This window comes from Gymnoscopelus microlampas, assembly GCF_963454915.1.
Source record: "Gymnoscopelus microlampas genome assembly, chromosome: 6".
Taxonomy (NCBI): Eukaryota; Metazoa; Chordata; class Actinopteri; order Myctophiformes; family Myctophidae; genus Gymnoscopelus; species Gymnoscopelus microlampas.
The window spans coordinates 58,839,109-58,862,421 of NC_139943.1; the positions used below are offsets into that span (position 1 = coordinate 58,839,109).

The following is a 23,313-nucleotide window of genomic DNA, read 5'->3' on the forward strand; positions in this document are numbered from 1 at the left end:
ACATTTTCTGATGAGACTGATGTATATGCACACACACACACACACACACACACACACACACACACACACACACACACACACACACACACACACACACACACACACACACACACACACACACACACACACACACACACACACACACACACATACACATACACGCATACAATTTACTTTGTGTCTAAATTACTGGTCTGAAAAGAACCAAATGCACCCTTATGAGTCAATGTGGTTCCATTTGTACACTCTTAAATTTAAAAATCAAAGTTTACAGTGTAGATTGGGGTCCCAGAGATAAAAAATATATATACAAATAATAATACATTATTATTATTATTATTATTACATCATATCAAATGGGGGTCCATGCCCTAGTTAACACGTCCAGTTAACACGTCCATCTTTCTATGTGTTTCAGGTGGATCCGGCAGCGTACTATGACTCCTGTGTGACAGACTCGTGTGCGTGCGACTCGGGCGGAGACTGCGAGTGTTTCTGCACGGCCGTGGCCGCGTACGCCAAGGCCTGCAACGAGGCAGGGGCCTGCGTCAAATGGAGGACCCCCAAAGTCTGCCGTAAGTCTGCCCAGCAACACCTTGAATATGCATGAATATGAATGTGTTTGCATTTTGTATTTTACTTACATTATGACATCCTAACAGGTGGAAAGTAACAAGTATTTTATATTTACTCAAGTACTGTACATAAGTACAATTTTGAGGTATTTTTACTTCAATTCAATTCAATTTTATTAAAGTGTCAAATCACAACAAGTTGTCTCAAGACACTTTACATGTAGAGAAGAGACCCGACAATCCCACCCTGAACAAGTAATTTTTGCGACAGTGGCAACGAAAAACTCCCTCTTAACTGGTAGAAACGTCAGGCAGACCCTAGGCTCTAGGGCGGCGGCCTTCTGCCTCGACCGTGTCGGGGGAAAGAGGAGAGAGAGAGAGAGAGAGAGAGAGAGAGAGAGAGAGAGAGAGAGAGAGAGAGAGAGAGAGAGAGAGAGAGAGAGAGAGAGAGAGAGAGAGAGAGAGAGAGAGAGAGAGAGAGAGAGAGAGAGAGAGAGAGAGAGAGAGAGAGAGAGAGAGAGAGAGAGAGAGAGAGACAGAAAGAGATACAGTGCAGGTAGTAACAGTAACAATAGTAGCATATATAATAGTGTAAAATATATATGATAGTATAATATAGTACAGCAATAATGTGTATGTAATATATAATGGTATAGTATAAGAATGTTAAGATAATATACAGTATATATATAATATAGTGGTATAGTGTAGTAGAAATCCACGGTCGTGCTCCATGGAGAGGCCCGGTCCGCAGTCGCAGTCTTGAGCCACAGCTGGGGGTCCGTAGTGACAGTCCACTACGGACCCCCAGTAGTACTTTACTTGAGTATATCCAATTGTCAGTACCTTTACTTCTACTCCATTACATCTCAGAGTTAAATATTGTACTTTTACTTTTTGATTATTATTACAAAACATATATTAACCACTCCAGCCTTATACACATTTTGGCAATTTGAAAATAGCCGATCTACAAGCTCAACAAGCACAAGCGTCGGGATGCGGCGCATTGTGAGCTTGTACAACTGCTATTTTCAAAAGGTTTTTATACATTTGAAAACTTGAAATGGAACATTCTGCATAATGAGTACTTTTACTTTTGGTACTTTAAGTACATTTTGATGCCAATACTGTTGTACTTTTACTCAAGTACATTTTGAATTCCGGACTTTTACAGACTGACGTAACTAACTGAGTCTCTCTTTAAGGACTGACATTCTTTCATATCATAGTGAGATATCCTGTGGAGTAACACACTCTCTGCTCCCTCACAGCCATCTTCTGCGACTACTATAACTACCCTAGTGGTTGTGAGTGGCATTACAAGCCTTGTGGCGCGCCGTGCATGAAGACGTGCAGGAACCCATCAGGAAACTGTTCCAGCCTCATCACTGCACTGGACGGTAGGGTGTAGAAATGATCATCCATGCGTTTGCATCAGGTTGATATCGGAATGGGTTACCAATATATTATTGTTAAAATTCCAAACATGTAAACATGACCCGCTTTGATTACTTCAGTCTATATTAGTAGCTTAACGACTAGTATTAATATTCTATTGTCTTTTGTATGTCCAATGTATTTGTATTGAAGTTCATAAAATTAACAAAAGTATAACTAAATGCATTTGAAATTAAATAAACATTTTATTTTTCGGGATTCCAATAGGCTCTATGCACAGCAGCCATATTGGAAAGAAATCGGGCCTCTTCTTACTTCCTTCACAGGTCTTACCAATGATACTAATGAAGGCTCTGTTCCATTCTGGTCAGGGTGCTGATATCGTGCATGTTGGCTCACTAGAAACACTCCATTTTGGCCCCCTATAGTGGGTGTGTAACTCTGAGAGTTATGGGGGTCCTTGAAAATAAGACAACCACTATGCCACACTAAATGGAACAGAGCCTTAATTAGTATCATTGGTAACACCTGTGAAGGAAGTAAGGAAGGGACCCAATTAATTCCCAATATGGAATGGCAAAGTACGGCATTCATTTACGAACAAAGTTAAAATACGGAGAGAAGAGGTGTCTGCCCGACAGTATATGCAATATGGCCCTCTGGAGTGAGTGTGGAAATATAGTGGCCCTCTACATCACCAAAGTTGCCCACCCATGCTCTCCACACCTGCTCTAAATCATCTTTGGACCGCCTACAACTAGTCCAGAATGCTGCCGCCAGGCTATTGACCAGGTCAAGGAGATCATGTCACACGAGCCCCATTCTAGCCTCCTTGCACTGGCTCCCATTTCAGAGCCCTCCATGGTGAGGCACCAGTGGTGGAAAGTAACTAAGTACATTTACTCAAGTACTGTACTTCAGTACAATTTTGAGGTATTTGTACTTTACTTAAGTATTTCCAATTTCCTAAACTTGTACTTCTACTCAGTGGCAAATATTGTACTTTTACTCCACTACAATTATTTGAAAACTTTAGTTACTAGTCACTTTGTAGATTTGTATTATTATTACAAATTAAACATTTGAAATTAGCCATTTGAAAATAGACGATCTACAAGCTCACATCGCAACGCATTGTGAGCTTGTAGATCCGCTATTTTCTAAAGACTTGTATACATTTGAGAACTTGAAATGGGACATTCTGCATAATGAGTACTTTTACTTTTGGTACTTCAAGTACATTTTGATGCCAATACTTTTGTACTTTTACTCAACTACATTTTGAATTCTAGACTTTTACTTGTAACAGAGTACTTCTATATTACAGTATTGATAAAAAAAACAAAATGATAGTACTTTTTCCTCCATGGTCAGGCACCATATTTACGTGACCTGCTCCACCCATGTTGCCAGTAGGTCTCTGCGATCCTCATCCCAGGGTCTCACACGATATCGTTCATATCGACATGAAATGTTCATATCGTGGCATTCCCTAATGTCAGTGAATAATTGTGTGCTGTTTTCCAGGGTGCTATCCTCAGTGTCCTCCCAGCGAGCCATACTTTGACGAGGACGCTATGAAGTGTGTGTCCAGGGAACAGTGTGGATGCTTCGACAACCAGGGAATCCATTACGACATCGGAGCCAAGACGGCGTCCAAGAACTGCTACACCTGGTATGTTGCATACAAACAGTCATGCCGCTGGCTACACAAATACTTACACACAGGGCCGTGCAAACACCACTGGCAGGTGCTCAAGGAGCATAAAAGGGCACAATATGTGTGCGAGCGAAGCCCGCCCGCTCGTTTTTGGGGGGGGGGACTTTTTTGGGGTCCCTCGTGCCATTTCACACCAGAAATGTAAATACATAATGTAAGCAAGATGTTCCACAATAACTTGGCCCATGGCTATCTCCTCTGCCTCCTGCATCTCTACAGAATCAGAATCAGGTTTATTGTCACATCACAGGTTTACAAGGTAAAAAAGTGGGTGAAATTCGTTTTTGTACAACACTCCCATCGCAACGTTAAGTTCCGTAGAAAGAAGAGTGGGGAGAGAGAAAAAGAAGAGGGGTAGGGGGTTAAGTGGGAAGGAGATCAACAGAGAACAATAGAAGGCCAAAAACAAGTTATCTACATATTTACAAAGTACCTGAGATAAGAGACAAACTAAGGTGCCTGAGCATAGCAGCAATGTATGTATACTGTGCATGATATACTTATAGACGCTAAGGTGCTTAGAGAGAAAAGAGCGCAGTAATAAAAAAAAAAAATAATAAATAAAAAAAAAAAAAAAAGATTGTGCGTTATACATGGGGATTAAGGTGCAGAGGGTCAGTGCGTGTTCACCTAAGGTGGACTGACCCTGGTATAATCCGCAAGTAGCTCCATGAAGGAGAGCAACAAAAAGTAATCTTTAGCATTGACTAAAGCTTTTGCCACAAAGAGTACAATTAAAGCCCTTTCTCCTGTGTGTATCAACATGTGTTTCTTAAGATTAGCATTGACTAAAGCTTTTGTCACAAACTGTACACTTAAAGGGTTTTTTTCCGCTGGTATGATTCCTCATAAGTCCAAGTCATTTCCTGGTATAATAATCCACAGGTGTGTTCAGGAAGAGCCAGAAAAGTCTGCAGCCAGCTGGGCAGTACCGCCTATTGTCAGGCTGCTGGAAAGGGGCTCATGCTTCATTCAGCATTCTGACAGCAGCCGGGTTAAAACTATTCCAGAACCTGGTGGTGGAACTCTTGATACTGCGATAGGTCCCCTTGCCCGGTCGCGGTCGTTGTAGGGTTCTGAACAGTCTGTGACTAGGGTGGTACTTGTCCTTGATGATGCGCTTGGCTTTGACCACGCACCGCTTCTTGTACAGATCCTGAAGCGCTGGGAGGTCGCTTCCCATTATCCGCTCTGCCGATCGCACTACTCGCTGTAGGTTGATCTTCTCTCGGGCAGTGCAGTTCCCGTACCAGGCCGTGATGCAGCCTGTTAGGACGCCTTCAACCGAACTGTTGTAGTACAGCTTGAGGATGCGCTGTCCTACTCCAAGCTTATTCAGGCGGCGGAGCCAGTACAGTCTCTGCTGAGCCTTTTTCTTCACGTGTGTGGTGTGCGTCTCCCACTTAAGGTCCTCCTCGATGTGTACTCCGAGGAACTTGAACTCGCTGACCCTTTCCACTGCAGCACCGTCGATGAGGATGGGCGCATGGTCTCTCCGCGGCCTCCTGAAGTCCACGATCAGTTCTTTGGTCTTGTCGACGTTGAGAGCGAGGTTGTTCTCCCGGCACCAGAGCGCCAGTGAGTTGATCTCGTCTCTGTAGTCAGACTCGTCGTTGTTTACGATTCGGCCTATCACTGTCGTGTCGTCCGCGTACTTTATGATGGTGTTGGAGACATGTGTGGCTATGCAGTCATACGTGTACAGGGAGTAGAGGAGAGGGCTCAGCACGCATCCCTGGGGTGCTCCGGTGTTGAGGGTCAGGGGGTCAGATGTGATGCTGCCCATTATCACCACCTGATGTCGGTTGGACAGGAAGTCCAGTCGCACATGCTTGGGTGTAGCCCTAGGTCTCTGAGCTTTTTGTCAAGTATTGCTGGGACAATGGTGTTGAATGCTGAGCTGTAGTCCACGAACAGCATACGTACATATTTGTCCTTCAGCAGCTTGTTGTCCATGTGCGAGAGGACGGTGTGGAGAGCCATGGCAATATCGTCGTCGGTGGATCTGTTTTTGCGGTATGCATACTGCCACACTGCCATCCAGCGAGGCAGGTAGCGTGGAGCTGATGTATTCCCTCACCAGTTTCTCGAAGCACTTGCTGACGATCGGGGTGAGAGCGACAGGTCTCCAGTCATTCAGGCATGTCACTCTGGCCTTTTTGGGAATGGGCACAATGGTTGACATTTTGAACCCTGCAGGGACCACAGCCTGGGAGAGGGAGAGGTTAAAGATGTCAGCGAAGACACCCGCCAGCTGGTCTGCACATGCCTTAAGGACCCGGCCTGGGATTCCATCAGGTCCGGCTGCCTTGTGGATGTTGACCCGTGCAAAGGCTGTACGCACTTCTCTCTCCGAGATGATTAGAGGGTTCTCCTCTGCTGGTGTTGCTGATGCCCCCGCTTGGCTGCCGCGGTTGGAGCTGATCTCAAACCGGCCATAGAAAGTGTTCAGTTCGTTGGGGAGGGAGGCAGGCGGGTTCACCTCGCTTCTGGTTCTTGTTTTGCAGTCTGTCAAGGTGTGTACCGCCTGCCACGTGCTCCTGATGTTGCCATTGCTGAGTTGGTCTTGCATCTTTTCAGTGTAGGCCTTTTTCGCTTTCCTGATGGCGCTGTTTAGGGCCGCGCGCGTCGTGTTACGCGTTTCCACGTCGCCAGATTTGAAACCAGCATCCCGTGCGTGCATGTGTACACGTACTTCGCTGTTCATCCATGGTTTCTGATTGGGATAGATCCGAACTGTCTTTTTTGGGACTATGTCGTCTATGCACTTACTGATAAAGCCAGTGACTGAGTCTGAGAGTTCGTTGATGTTATTCCCAGCGGCGTTCTTAAACATCCCCCAGTCAGTCTGGTAGAAACAGGATTGTAGCATAGCGTCTGTGTCCTCGGACCAGATTCGGATTTCCTTCTCAACGACCGGCTCCCTTTTTAGCCTCTGTTTGTAGGCAGGTAGCAGCTGGATGGCGTGGTGGTCAGAGCTTCCTAGCGGTGGGCGGCGGAGGGCTTTGTATCCATCCTTGAAGGGCGTGTAGCAGTGGTCAAGAATATTGTCACCACGGGTACTGCAGGTGACGTGCTGGTGGAATTTGGGAAATACCTTTTTTAGGTCTGTCCTGTTAAAGTCGCCTAGGCAGATGGCTGCGCAGTCCGGGTGACGATTTTCTTGTGCACTGATAGCCTGGTGTAATTCCCTCATGGCTGTGTCCTTGTTAGCTCCAGGATGAATGTAAACAACGGCTACAATCACAATGCTGAAGTCACGTGGTAGGTAGAAAGGACGACAGCCTATGATTAAATGTTCTAGGTCTGGTGAACAGTGGCTATCTAGGATTTTAACATCTTTGCACCAGTTGTTGTTGATAAGGGCACAAACTCCCCCTCCACGTTGCTTACCGCTCAGTACAGCGTCTCTGTCTTTCCTGTACGCGGTGAAGCCAGGAGGAGTGATGGAAGAATCAGATGCTAGCTCCGTTAGCCATGTCTCCGTTAGCACAACACAGCACGTATTCCTCGTCTCGGTGTTATACTTAACGCGCGCCAGTAAGTCGTCCATCGTGGTCACTGTTCTAGATTCACACAGAGATCTAACGTTCGCTAGCAGGATTGAAGGCAGTGCAGGTTTATATCCACGTTTTGTTGTTTTAACGAGGACGCCTGCTCTCCTTCCGCGACGGCCGGGTCGCCGTTTGCGTTTGCGTCGCTTCTGCGTTGTTGTTGTTGTTCCAGGGACAAAGGGATCCCCTCCCCCCACCCAGCCGGGTGGAGGTTTTTCTACCACAGATAGCCTAACACAGGGGTCTTCAACAGGGGGTCTGGGACCCCTAGGGGGTCCTCAGAGTTACTACAGGGGGGCCACCAAATGTTTGTGTGATAGGAACCTTTTTTTGTTTACATTATCCACTTGAACCCTTTTCTGAGGGGAACATTAGTCGAAAATACCCGATCTACAAGCTCGTTGTGAGCTTGTAGATCGGCTATTTTCGGCAAAGAGGTTTTGTGTAGGCAAGGGGAAAAAAGAGCAGATCAAGTACAAGCTCATAGCTCATGAGCTTGTAGATCTGCAAAATTTTAAAAAAATAGTGCAAACTTTGAATATATATATATATATATATATATTTTTTTTACATTTGTAACTGAAATCTTTGCTTCTGGGGGTCCCTGAAACAAAATATTTGAGATGGGCGTCCATGGCCAAATACATATTGGGGGTCCTTCACATGAAAAAGTTTGAGAATCTTAAACTATTTGGAAAAAGTGGTGCCCAATGCCCAACAGCTCAAATCATAACATTTAAAGACAGAAACAAAACGTTTCAAAGACAAATTCTAACCACAACTTTCTTCTGATTTCAAAGCTCATGTACCACGACTGGGATCAGCTGCATCTACGATGTGAACAGTAAGAAAACAAACATACCTATTGATATTGCGCCACATTCAAATAACATGAAGATTTTTTTGTTTATTACAGAGTTAACAACTTCTTCTTTCCGTACATTTCCTGTGTAGGCTGCACATGCTCTTATAACGGCAAAACCTACCATCACGGTGCGACCATCTACAACACCACGGACGGAGACAACAGCTGCATTACAGCGGTGTGCGGGGCCAACGGCACCCTCCACAGGAGCATCTATCCATGCTTAACAACCACAGCCGTGCCCGTCACCACCACCCCGTTCACCACAACCATCGAGGCCACCACGACCACAGCCGTTTTCACCACAACACGGCCGACCACCATCTTCACTTTCACCACACCTGGTGAGATGCAATTTGATGTGTTAGAACAGGGGTCTTCGACAGGGGGTCCGGGACCCGTAGGGGGTCCTCAGAGTTACTACAGGGTGGGCGCCAAATCTTTGTGTGATAGGATTTCTTGTTTTACATTGACCACTTGAACCCTAGCATCCCTTTTCTGAGGAGAACTTTAGCCACAAATAATAGATCTACAAGCTCACAACGCCTCGCAAACATTTTTTTTTTTTTTTAAATAATCATAATAGTTTAAAACAAAATGTGGGAAACAGAAAATAAAGTGATACATTAGCAGATATGCGAGCTCACAACGTGTCACATTGCGACGTGTTGTGAGCGTGTAGATCTGCTATGTAGATCTGCTATTTTCAGTAAATATTAAAAGTTTTTTTTTTTAAATAATCATAATAATTAAAAACAAAATGTAGGAAACGGAAATAAAGGGATATTTACTCACAACACCTGAATATGGGTCCAAGACCATCATTTAAAATATGTCATCCTTTAGGACAAGTGAGCAGTCAATCTCTACGATAAAACTGCTTCAGATTTGGTTGGCTTGTACTTGATCATAGTCCTACTAAGTTTTAACGTTTTGTATGTTTTATTTTTTCCAAACACAGAATCACAGATTACCACAACAACCCTTATGGTGAATGTGACAACTGCAAAACCTGTTGTAACAACAACCTCTGTACCGACCACAACTAGCCCAGAAACAACAGTTACTTCCACTACGACAACCAGTGTACCAACAACAACAACAACAAAAGAAACAACAACCAAACCTGTTGAAACAACCACAAAGGAAGCAACAACAACAAAGCCACCAAAAGTAGAAACAACTGGTCCAACTACAGCTTCTACCACAGTTATTCTTGAAACAACATCTTCCGTACCTGTAGTTACAGCAACCAGCCAAGAAACAACTGTTGTTTCTTCAAAACCAATTGTTGTAATCACGTCAACTAGCGTACCAACAACAACAACAACAAAGGAAACAACAACAAAACTTGTTGAAACAACCACAAAGGAAGAAACAACAACTCAGACTGTATCAACAACAAAGCCACCAAAAGTCGAAACAACTGGTCCAACAACAGCTTCTACCACAGTTATTCGGGTAACAACAACCTCCCTACCGACCACACCTATCCCAGAAACAACTGTTGTCACTTCCAAGCCCACCGTTGTAACCACGACAACCAGTGTACCAACAACAACAACGAAGGAAACAACAACCAAACCTGTTGAAACAACCACAAAGGAAGCAACAACATCTCAGACTGTATCAACAACAAAGCCACCGAAAGTAGAAACAACTGGTCCAACAACAGCTTCTACCACAGTTATTCGTGGAACCACCACCTCTGTTCCTGAGACCACAACTAGCCCAGAAACAACAATTACTTCCAAGCCCATTGTCGTAATCACTACTACAATTGTACCACCAACAACAACAACATCAACAACAAAGGAAACAACAACCAAATCTGTTGAAACAACGACAAAGGAAGCAACAACAACAAAGCCACCGAAAGTATCAACCACTGGACCTACAACAGCTTCTACCACAGTTTTGCCTACAACAACTCCCATTGCCTGGTCTTCTGTCCGTCCACTTACCAAGACCCTTCCTGGTACAGCACCAACAATCATGACCACAACTGGCCCAGAAACAACAGTTACTTCCAAGCCCACTGTTGAAACCACAACCTCAATTGTGCCAATAACAACAACAACAAAGGAAACAACAACAACAAAACGTGTTGAAACAACCACAAAGGAACAAACAACAACTCAGACTGTATCAACAACAAAGCAACCAAAAGTAGAAACAACTGGTCCAACAACAGCTTCTACCACAGTTATTCTGGTAACAACCACCTCCATACCGACCACACCTATCCCGGAAACAACTGTTGTCACTTCCAAGCCTACCGTTCTAACCACGACAACCACTGTACCAACAACAACGACATCAAAGGAAACAACAACCAAACCTGTTGAAACAACCACAAAGGAAGCAACAACATCTCAGACTGTATCAACAACAAAACCACCAAAAGTAGAGACAACAACAGCACCTACCACAGTTATTCGTGAAACAACAACTTCCGTACCTGTAGTTACAGCAACTAGCCCAGAAACAACTGTTGTTTCTTCAAAACCAATTGTTGTAATCACGACAACTAGCGTACCACCAACAACAACAACAACAAAGGAAACAACAACCAAACCTGTTGAAACAACCACAAAGGAAGCAACAACATCTCAGACTCTATCAACAACAAAGGCACCGAAAGTAGAAACAACTGGTCCTACAACAGCTTCTACCACAGTTATTTTTGAAACCACCACCTCTGTTCCGGAGACCACAACTAGCCCAGAAACAACAGTTACTTCCAAGCCCACTGTTGAAACCACAACCTCAATTGTACCAATAACAACAACAACAACAAAGGAAACAACAACCAACCCTGTTGAAACAACCACAAAGGAAGCAAGAACGACTCGGACTGTATCAACAACAAAGTCACCAAAAGTAGAAACAACTGGTCCAACTACAGCTTCTACCACAGTTATTCTGGTAACAACAACCTCCGTACCGACCACACCTGTCGCAGAAACAACTGTTTTCACTTCCAAGCCCACCGTTGTAACTACGACAACCAGTGTACCAACAACAACAACGACAACAACAAAGGAAACAACAACCAAACCTGTTGAAACAACCACAAAGGAAGCAACAACATCTCAGACTGTACCAACAACAAAGGCACCTAAAGTAGAAACAACTGGTCCTACAACAGCTTCTACCACGGTTATTCTTGAAACCACCACCTCTGTTCCGGAGACCACAACTAGCCCAGAAACAACAGTTACTTCCAAGCCCACTGTTGAAACCACAACCTCAATTGTACCAACAACAACAAAGGAAACGACAACAAAACCTGTCGAAACAACCACAAAGGAAGCAACAACAACTCAGTCTGTATCAACAACAAAGCCACCAAAAGTAGAAACAACTGGTCCAACAACAGCTTCTACCACAGTTATTCTGGTAACAACAACCTCCGTACCGACCACGCCTATCCCGGAAACAACTGTTGTCACTGCCAAGCCCACCGTTGTAACTACCACAACCAGTGTAACTACAACAACAACAACAACAACAAAGGAAACAACAACAAAACCTATTGAAACAACCACAAAGGAAGCAACAACATCTCAGACTGTATCAACAACAAAGCCACCGAAAGTAGAAACAACTGGTCCAACAACAGCTTCTACCACGGTTATTCTGGTAACAACAACCTCCCTACCGACCACACCTATCCCAGAGACAACTGTTGTCACTTCTAAGCCCACCGTTGTAACTACGACAACCAGTGTACTAACAACAACAATAACAAAGGAAACAACAACCAAACCTGTTGAAACAACCACAAAGGAAGCAACAACAACTCAGACTGTATCAACAACAAAGGCACCTAAAGTAGAAACAACTAGTCCTACAACAGCTTCTACCACAGTTATTCTTGAAACCACCACCTCTGTTCCGGAGACCACAACTAGCCCAGAAACAACAGTTACTTCCAAGTCCACTGTTGAAACCACGACCTCAGTTGTACCAACAACAACAAAGGAAACAACAACAAAACCTGTTGAAACAACCACAAAGGAAGCAACAACAACTCAGACCTTATCAACAACAAAGCCACCAAAAGTAGAAACAACTGGTCCAACAACAGCTTCTACCACAGTTATTCTGGTAACAACAACCTCCGTACCGACCACACCTATCCCGGAAACAACTGCTGTCACTTCCAAGCCCACCGTTGTAACTACGACAACCAGTGTACCAACAACAACAACGACAAAGGAAACAACAACCAAACCTGTTGAAACAACCACAAAGGAAGCAACAACATCTCAGACTGTATCAACAACAAAGCCACCGAAAGTAGAAACAACTGGTCCAACAACAGCTTCTACCACAGTTATTCTGGTAACAACAACCTCCGTACCGACCACACCTATCCCGGAAACAACTGTTGTCACTTCCAAGCCCACCGTTGTAACTACGACAACCAGTGTACCAACAACAAAAACAACAAAGGAAACAACAACCAAACCTGTTGAAACAACCACAAAGGAAGCAACAACATCTCAGACTGTATCAACAACAAAGCCACCAAGAGTAGAGACAACAACAGCATCTACCACAGTTATTCGTGAAACAACAACATCCGTACCTGTAGTTACAGCAACTAGGCCAGTAACAACTACTATTGTTTCTTCAAAACCAATTGTTGTAATCACGACAACTAGCATACCAAGCACAAAAACAACAACAACAATAACAACAACAAAGGAAACAACAACCAAACCTGTTGAAACAACCACAAAGGAAGCAACAACATCTCAGACTGTATCAACAACAAAGGCACCTAAAGTAGAAACAACTGGTCCTACAACAGCTTCTACCACAGTTATTCTTGAAACCACCACCTCTGTTCCGGAGACCACAACTAGCCCAGAAACAACAGTTACTTCCAAGCCCACTGTTGAAACCACGACCTCAATTGTACCAACAACAACAAAGGAAACAACAACAAAACCTGTTGAAACAACCACAAAGGAAACAACAACAACTCAGACTGCATCAACAACAAAGCCACCAAAAGTAGAAACAACTGGTCCAACAACAGCTTCTACCACAGTTATTCTGGTAACAACAACCTCCCTACCCACCACACCTATCCCAGAGACAACTGTTGTCACTTCTAAGCCCACCGTTGTAACTACGACAACCAGTGAACCAACAACAACAACAACAAAAGAAACAACAACCAAACCTGTTGAAACAACCACAAAGGAAGCAACAACATCTCAGACTGTATCAACAACAAAGGCACCTAAAGTAGAAACAACTGGTCCTACAACAGCTTCTACCACAGTTATTCTTGAAACCACCACCTCTGTTCCGGAGACCACAACTAGCCCAGAAACAGCAGTTACTTCCAAGCCCACTGTTGAAACCACGACCTCAGTTGTACCAACAACAACAAAGGAAACAACAACAAAACCTGTTGAAACAACCACAAAGGAAGCAACAACAACTCAGACTGTATCAACAACAAAGCCACCAAAAGTAGAAACAACTGGTCCAACAACAGCTTCTACCACAGTTATTCTGGTAACAACAACCTCCTTACCGACTACACCTATCCCGGAAACGACTGTTGTCACTTCCAAGCCCACCGTTGTAACTACGACAACCAGTGTACCAACAACAACAACAAAGGAAACAACAACAAAACCTGTTGAAACAACCACAAAGGAAGCAACAACATCTCAGACTGTATCAACAACAAAGGCACCTACAGTAGAAACAACTGGTCCTACAACAGCTTCTACCACAGTTATTCTTGAAACCACCACCTCTGTTCCGGAGACCACAACTAGCCCAGAAACAGCAGTTACTTCCAAGCCCACTGTTGGAACCACGACCTCAGTTGTACCAACAACAACAAAGGAAACAACAACAAAACCTGTTGAAACAACCACAAAGGAAGCAACAACAACTCAGACTGTATCAACAACAAAGCCACCAAAAGTAGAAACAACTGGTCCAACAACAGCTTCTACCACAGTTATTCTGGTAACAACAACCTCTTTACCGACTACACCTATCCCGGAAACGACTGTTGTCACTGCCAAGCCCACCATTGTAACTAAGACAACCAGTGTACCAACAACAACAACAACAAAGGAAACAACAACCAAACCTGTTGAAACAACCACAAAGGAAGCAACAACATCTCAGACTGTATCAACAACAAAGGCACCTAAAGTAGAAACAACTGGTCCTACAACAGCTTCTACCACAGTTATTCTTGAAACCACCACCTCTTTTCCGGAGACCACAACTAGCCCAGAAACAGCAGTTACTTCCAAGCCCACTGTTGGAACCACGACCTCAGTTGTACCAACAACAGCAAAGGAAACAACAACAAAACCTGTTGAAACAACCACAAAGGAAGCAACAACAACTCAGACTGTATCAACAACAAAGCCACCAAAAGTAGAAACAACTGGTCCAACAACAGCTTCTACCACAGTTATTCTGGTAACAACAACCTCCTTACCGACTACACCTATCCCGGAAACGACTGTTGTCACTTCCAAGCCCACCGTTGTAACTACGACAACCAGTGTACCAACAACAACAACAACAAAGGAAACAACAACCAAACCTGTTGAAACAACCACAAAGGAAGCAACAACATCTCAGACTGTATCAACAACAAAGGCACCAAAAGTAGAAACAACTGGTCCAACAACAGCTTCTACCACAGTTATTCTGGTAACAACAACCTCCTTACCGACTACACCTATCCCGGAAACGACTGTTGTCACTTCCAAGCCCACCGTTGTAACTACGACAACCAGTGTACCAACAACAACAACAACAAAGGAAACAACAACCAAACCTGTTGAAACAACCACAAAGGAAGCAACAACATCTCAGACTGTATCAACAACAAAGGCACCTAAAGTAGAAACAACTGGTCCTTCAACAGCTTCTACCACAGTTATTCTTGAAACAACCACCTCTGTTCCGGAGACCACAACTAGCCCAGAAACAACAGTTACTTCCAAGCCCACTGTTGAAACCACAACCTCAGTTGTACCAACAACAACAAAGGAAACAACAACAAAACCTGTTGAAACAACCACAAAGGAAGCAACAACAACTCAGACTGTATCAACAACAAAGCCACCAAAAGTAGAAACAACTGGTCCAACAACAGCTTCTACCACAGTTATTCTGGTAACAACAACCTCCTTACCGACTACACCTATCCCGGAAACGACTGTTGTCACTTCCAAGCCCACCGTTGTAACTACGACAACCAGTGTACCAACAACAACAAAGGAAACAACAACCAAACCTGTTGAAACAACCACAAAGGAAGCAACAACATCTCAGACTGTATTAACAACAAAGGCACCTAAAGTAGAAACAACTGGTCCTACAACAGCTTCTACCACAGTTATTCTTGAAACCACCACCTCTGTTCCGGAGACCACAACTAGCCCAGAAACAGCAGTTACTTCCAAGCCCACTGTTGAAACCACGACCTCAGTTGTACCAACAACAACAAAGGAAACAACAACAAAACCTGTTGAAACAACCACAAAGGAAGCAACAACAACTCAGACTGTATCAACAACAAAGCCACCAAAAGTAGAAACAACTGGTCCAACAACAGCTTCTACCACAGTTATTCTCGTAACAACAACCTCCGTACCGACCACAACTATCCCAGAAACAACTGTTTTCACTTCCAAGCCCACCGTTGTAACTACGACAACCAGTGTACCACCAACAACAACAACAACAAAGGAAACAACAACCAAACCTGTTGAAACAACCACGAAGGAAGCAACAACATCTCAGACTGTATCAACAACAAAGGCACCTAAAGTAGAAACAACTGGTCCTACAACAGCTTCTACAACAGTTATTCTTGAAACCACCACCTCTGTTCCGGAGACCACAACTAGCCCAGAAACAACAGTTACTTCCAAGCCCACTGTTGAAACCACGACCTCAGTTGTACCAACAACAACAAAGGAAACAACAACAAAACCTGTTGAAACAACCACAAAGGAAGAAACAACAACTCGGACTGTATCAACAACAAAGCCACCAAAAGTAGAAACAACTGGTCCAACAACAGCTTCTACCACAGTTATTCTGGTGACAACAACCTCCTTACCGACTACACCTATCCCGGAAACGACTGTTGTCACTTCCAAGCCCACCGTTGTAACTACGACAACCAGTGTACCAACAACAACAAAGGAAACAACAACCAAACCTGTTGAAACAACCACAAAGGAAGCAACAACATCTCAGACTGTATCAACAACAAAGGCACCTAAAGTAGAAACAACTGGTCCTACAACAACTTCTACCACAGTTATTCTTGAAACCACCACCTCTGTTCCGGAGACCACAACTAGCCCAGAAACAACAGTTACTTCCAAGCCCACTGTTGAAACCACGACCTCAGTTGTACCAACAACAACAAAGGAAACAACAACAAAACCTGTTGAAACAACCACAAAGGAAGCAACAACAACTCAGACTGTATCAACAACAAAGCCACCAAAAGTAGAAACAACTGGTCCAACAACAGCTTCTACCACAGTTATTCTGGTAACAACAACCTCCTTACCGACTACATCTATCCCGGAAACGACTGTTGTCACTTCCAAGCCCACCGTTGTAACTACGACAACCAGTGTACCAACAACAACAACAACAACAAAGGAAACAACAACCAAACCTGTTGAAACAACCACAAAGGAAGCAACAACATCTCAGACTGTATCAACAACAAAGGCACCTAAAGTAGAAACAACTGGTCCTACAACAGCTTCTACCACAGTTATTCTTGAAACCACCACCTCTGTTCCGGAGACCACAACTAGCCCAGAAACAACAGTTACTTCCAAGCCCACTGTTGAAACCACGACCTCAGTTGTACCAACAACAACAAAGGAAACAACAACAAAACCTGTTGAAACAACCACAAAGGAAGCAATAACAACTCAGACTGTATCAACAACAAAGCCACCAAAAGTAGAAACAACTGGTCCAACAACAGCTTCTACCACAGTTATTCTGGTAACAACAACCTCCAAACCGACTACACCTATCCCGGAAACGACTGTTGTCACTTCCAAGCCCACCGTTGTAACTACGACAACCAGTGTACCAACAACAACAAAGGAAACAACAACCAAACCTGTTGAAACAACCACAAAGGAAGCAACAACATCTCAGACTGTATCAACAACAAAGGCACCTAAAGTAGAAACAACTGGTCCTACAACAGCTTCTACCACAGTTATTCTTGAAACCACCACCTCTGTTCCGGAGACCACAACTAGCCCAGAAACAGCAGTTACTTCCAAGCCCACTGTTGAAACCACGACCTCAGTTGTACCAACAACAACAAAGGAAACAACAACAAAACCTGTTGAAACAACCACAAAGGAAGCAACAACAACTCAGACTGTATCAACAACAAAGCCACCAAAAGTAGAAACAACTGGTCCAACAACAGCTTCTACCACAGTTATTCTGGTAACAACAACCTCTTTACCGACTACACCTATCCCGGAAACGACTGTTGTCACTTCCAAGCCCACCGTTGTAACTACGACAACCAGTGTACCACCAACAACAACAACAACAAAGGAAACAACAACCAAACCTGTTGAAACAACCACAAAGGAAGCAACAACATCTCAGACTGTATCAACAACAAAGGCACCTAAAGTAGAAACAACTGGTCCTACAACAGCTTCTACCACAGTTATTCTTGAAACCACCACCTCTGTTCCGGAGACCACAACTAGCCCAGAAACAACAGTTACTTCCAAGCCCACTGTTGAAACCACGACCTCAGTTGTACCACCAACAACAACAACAAAGGAAACAACAACAAAACCTGTTGAAACAACCACAAAGGAAGCAACAACAACTCAGACTGTATCAACAACAAAGCCACCAAAAGTAGAAACAACTGGTACAACAACAGCTTCTACCACAGTTATTCTGGTAACAACAACCTCCAAACCGACTACACCTATCCCGGAAACGACTGTTGTCACTTCCAGGCCCACCGTTGTAACTACGACAACCAGTGTACCAACAACAACAACAACAACAAAGGAAACAACAACCAAACCTGTTGAAACAACCACGAAGGAAGCAACAACATCTCAGACTGTATCAACAACAAAGGCACCTAAAGTAGAAACAACTGGTCCAACAACAGCTTCTACCACAGTTATTCTGGTAACAACAACCTCCAAACCGACTACACCTATCCCGGAAACGACTGTTGTCACTTCCAAGCCCACCGTTGTAACTACGACAACCAGTGTACCAACAACAACAAAGGAAACAACAACCAAACCTGTTGAAACAACCACAAAGGAAGCAACAACATCTCAGACTGTATCAACAACAAAGGCTCCTAAAGTAGAAACAACTGGTCCTACAACAGCTTCTACCACAGTTATTCTTGAAACCACCACCTCTGTTCCGGAGACCACAACTAGCCCAGAAACAGCAGTTACTTCCAAGCCCACTGTTGAAACCACGACCTCAGTTGTACCAACAACAACAAAGGAAACAACAACAAAACCTATTGAAACAACCACAAAGGAAGCAACAACAACTCAGACTGTATCAACAACAAAGCCACCAAAAGTAGAAACAACTGGTCCAACAACAGCTTCTACCACAGTTATTCTGGTAACAACAACCTCTTTACCGACTACACCTATCCCGGAAACGACTGTTGTCACTTCCAAGCCCACCGTTGTAACTACGACAACCAGTGTACCACCAACAACAACAACAACAAAGGAAACAACAACCAAACCTGTTGAAACAACCACAAAGGAAGCAACAACATCTCAGACTGTATCAACAACAAAGGCACCTAAAGTAGAAACAACTGGTCCTACAACAGCTTCTACCACAGTTATTCTTGAAACCACCACCTCTGTTCCGGAGACCACAACTAGCCCAGAAACAACAGTTACTTCCAAGCCCACTGTTGAAACCACGACCTCAGTTGTACCAACAACAACAAAGGAAACAACAACAAAACCTGTTGAAACAACCACAAAGGAAGCAACAACAACTCAGACTGTATCAACAACAAAGCCACCAAAAGTAGAAACAACTGGTACAACAACAGCTTCTACCACAGTTATTCTGGTAACAACAACCTCCAAACCGACTACACCTATCCCGGAAACGACTGTTGTCACTACTTCCAAGCCCACCGTTGTAACTACGACAACCAGTGTACCAACAACAACAAAGGAAACAACAACCAAACCTGTTGAAACAACCACAAAGGAAGCAACAACATCTCAGACTGTATCAACAACAAAGGCACCTAAAGTAGAAACAACTGGTCCTACAACAGCTTCTACCACAGTTATTCTTGAAACCACCACCTCTGTTCCGGAGACCACAACTAGCCCAGAAACAGCAGTTACTTCCAAGCCCACTGTTGAAACCACGACCTCAGTTGTACCAACAACAACAAAGGAAACAACAACAAAACCTGTTGAAACAACCACAAAGGAAGCAACAACAACTCAGACTGTATCAACAACAAAGCCACCAAAAGTAGAAACAACTGGTCCAACAACAGCTTCTACCACAGTTATTCTCGTAACAACAACCTCCGTACCGACCACAACTATCCCAGAAACAACTGTTTTCACTTCCAAGCCCACCGTTGTAACTACGACAACCAGTGTACCAACAACAACAACAACAAAGGAAACAACAACCAAACCTGTTGAAACAACCACAAAGGAAGCAACAACATCTCAGACTGTATCAACAACAAAGGCACCTAAAGTAGAAACAACTGGTCCTATAACAGCTTCTACCACAGTTATTCTTGAAACCACCACCTCTGTTCCGGAGACCACAACTAGCCCAGAAACAACAGTTACTTCCAAGCCCACTGTTGAAACCACGACCTCAGTTGTACCAACAACAACAAAGGAAACAACAACAAAACCTGTTGAAACAACCACAAAGGAAGCAACAACAACTCAGACTGTATCAACAACAAAGCCACCAAAAGTAGAAACAACTGGTACAACAACAGCTTCTACCACAGTTATTCTGGTAACAACAACCTCCAAACCGACTACACCTATCCCGGAAACGACTGTTGTCACTTCCAAGCCCACCGTTGTAACTACGACAACCAGTGTACCAACAACAACAAAGGAAACAACAACCAAACCTGTTGAAACAACCACAAAGGAAGCAACAACATCTCAGACTGTATCAACAACAAAGGCACCTAAAGTAGAAACAACTGGTCCTACAACAGCTTCTACCACAGTTATTCTTGAAACCACCACCTCTGTTGTACCAACAACAACAAAGGAAACAACAACAAAACCTGTTGAAACAACCACAAAGGAAGCAACAACAACTCAGACTGTATCAACAACAAAGCCACCAAAAGTAGAAACAACTGGTCCAACAACAGCTTCTACCACAGTTATTCTCGTAACAACAACCTCCGTACCGACCACAACTATCCCAGAAACAACTGTTTTCACTTCCAAGCCCACCGTTGTAACTACGACAACCAGTGTACCAACAACAACAACAACAAAGGAAACAACAACCAAACCTGTTGAAACAACCACAAAGGAAGCAACAACATCTCAGACTGTATCAACAACAAAGGCACCTAAAGTAGAAACAACTGGTCCTACAACAGCTTCTACCACAGTTATTCTTGAAACCACCACCTCTGTTCCGGAGACCACAACTAGCCCAGAAACAACAGTTACTTCCAAGCCCACTGTTGAAACCACGACCTCAGTTGTACCAACAACAACAAAGGAAACAACAACAAAACCTGTTGAAACAACCACAAAGGAAGCAACAACAACTCAGACTGTATCAACAACAAAGCCACCAAAAGTAGAAACAACTGGTCCAACAACAGCTTCTACCACAGTTATTCTGGTAACAACAACCTCCAAACCGACTACACCTATCCCGGAAACGACTGTTGTCACTTCCAAGCCCACCGTTGTAACTACGACAACCAGTGTACCAACAACAACAACAACAACAACAAAGGAAACAACAACCAAACCTGTTGAAACAACCACAAAGGAAGCAACAACATCTCAGACTGTATCAACAACAAAGGCACCTAAAGTAGAAACAACTGGTCCTACAACAGCTTCTACCACAGTTATTCTTGAAACCACCACTTCTGTTCCGGAGACCACAACTAGCCCAGAAACAACAGTTACTTCCAAGCCCACTGTTGAAACCACAACCTCAGTTGTACCAACAACAACAAAGGAAACAACAACAAAACCTGTTGAAACAACCACAAAGGAAGCAACAACAACTCAGACTGTATCAACAACAAAGCCACCAAAAGTAGAAACAACTGGTCCAACAACAGCTTCTACCACAGTTATTCTGGTAACAACAACCTCCTTACCGACTACACCTATCCCGGAAACGACTGTTGTCACTTCCAAGCCCACCGTTGTAACTACGACAACCAGTGTAACAACAACAACAAAGGAAACAACAACCAAACCTGTTGAAACAACCACAAAGGAAGCAACAACATCTCAGACTGTATCAACAACAAAGGCACCTAAAGTAGAAACAACTGGTCCTACAACAGCTTCTACCACAGTTATTCTTGAAACCACCACCTCTGTTCCGGAGACCACAACTAGCCCAAAAACAACAGTTACTTCCAAGCCCACTGTTGAAACCACAACCTCAGTTGTACCAATAACAACAAAGGAAACAACAACAAAACCTGTTGAAACAACCACAAAGGAAGCAACAACAACTCAGACTGTATCAACAACAAAGCCACCAAAAGTAGAAACAACTGGTCCAACAACAGCTTCTACCACAGTTATTCTGGTAACAACAACCTCCTTACCGACTACATCTATCCCGGAAACGACTGTTGTCACTTCCAAGCCCACCGTTGTAACTACGACAACCAGTGTACCACCACCAACAACAACAACAACAACAACAACAACAACAACAACAACAACAAAGGAAACAACAACCAAACCTGTTGAAACAACCACAAAGGAAGCAACAACATCTCAGACTGTATCAACAACAAAGGCACCTAAAGTAGAAACAACTGGTCCTACAACAGCTTCTACCACAGTTATTCTTGAAACCACCACCTCTGTTCCGGAGACCACAACTAGCCCAGAAACAACAGTTACTTCCAAGCCCACTGTTGAAACCACAACCTCAATTGTACCAACAACAACAAAGGGAACAACAACAAAACCTGTTGAAACAACCACAAAGGAAGCAACAACATCTCAGACTGTATCAACAACAAAGCCACCAAAAGTAGAAACAACTGGTCCAACAACAGTTTCTACCACAGTTATTCTCGTAACAACAACCTCCGTACCGACCACACCTAACCCGGAAACAACTGTTGTCACTTCCAAGCCTACCGTTGTAACTACGACAACCAGTGTACCAACAACAACAACAACAACAAAGGAAACAACAACCAAACCTGTTGAAACAACCACAAAGGAAGCCATAACATCTCAGACTGTATCAACAACAAAACCACCGAAAGTGGAAACAACTGGTCCAACAACAGCTTCTACCACAGTTATTCGTGAAACCACCACCTCTGTTCCTGAGACCACAACTAGCCCAGAAACAACAATTACTTCCAAGCCCATTGTCGTAATCACTACTACAATTGTACCAACAACAACAACATCAACAACAAAGGAATCAACAACCAAATCTGTTGAAACAACGACAAAGGAAGCGACAACAACAAAGCCACCGAAAGTATCAACCACTGGACCTACAACAGCTTCTACCACAGTTTTGCCTACAACAACTCCCATTGCCTGGTCTTCTGTTCGTCCACTTACCAAGACCCTTCCTGGTACAGCACCAACAATCATGACAACAACTGGATCAACCAGTATTGAAACCACCACATTGAAACAGACAACCGCAGAGGGACCGATTACAGGCCCAGTTGTTACCACACCAACCCCCACAGCTGCTCCACAGATTCTAAACACGACAACATCACAAACTACCATTACCAGCACTCCAGTCCCCTCAACCACTCCTTGTGTCTGCATTTACAACGGAAAAACCTTTCACCCAGGTTTGTGATTAATTTAGTTTATAATCAATTGACTGTCTATTCATGTTAGTGAAACAATT

At 43.7% G+C, this 23,313-nt stretch overlaps 1 protein-coding gene across 2 annotated transcripts in view; it reads left to right on the forward strand.

Annotated features, from left to right (window-relative positions):
* The window catches only part of LOC311047696 (uncharacterized protein), a 79,336-nt gene that overhangs the window by 33,188 nt on the left and 22,835 nt on the right, over nt 1-23,313 (forward strand). For both annotated transcript variants that reach the window (XM_084060496.1, XM_084060497.1), the window contains exons 25-30: nt 419-575; nt 1,850-1,978; nt 3,504-3,651; nt 8,051-8,094; nt 8,205-8,459; nt 9,077-23,254. In XM_084060496.1, the coding sequence (XP_083916622.1) occupies nt 419-575; nt 1,850-1,978; nt 3,504-3,651; nt 8,051-8,094; nt 8,205-8,459; nt 9,077-23,254 (14,911 nt within the window). The remainder of the gene's footprint in view (nt 1-418; nt 576-1,849; nt 1,979-3,503; nt 3,652-8,050; nt 8,095-8,204; nt 8,460-9,076; nt 23,255-23,313) is intronic.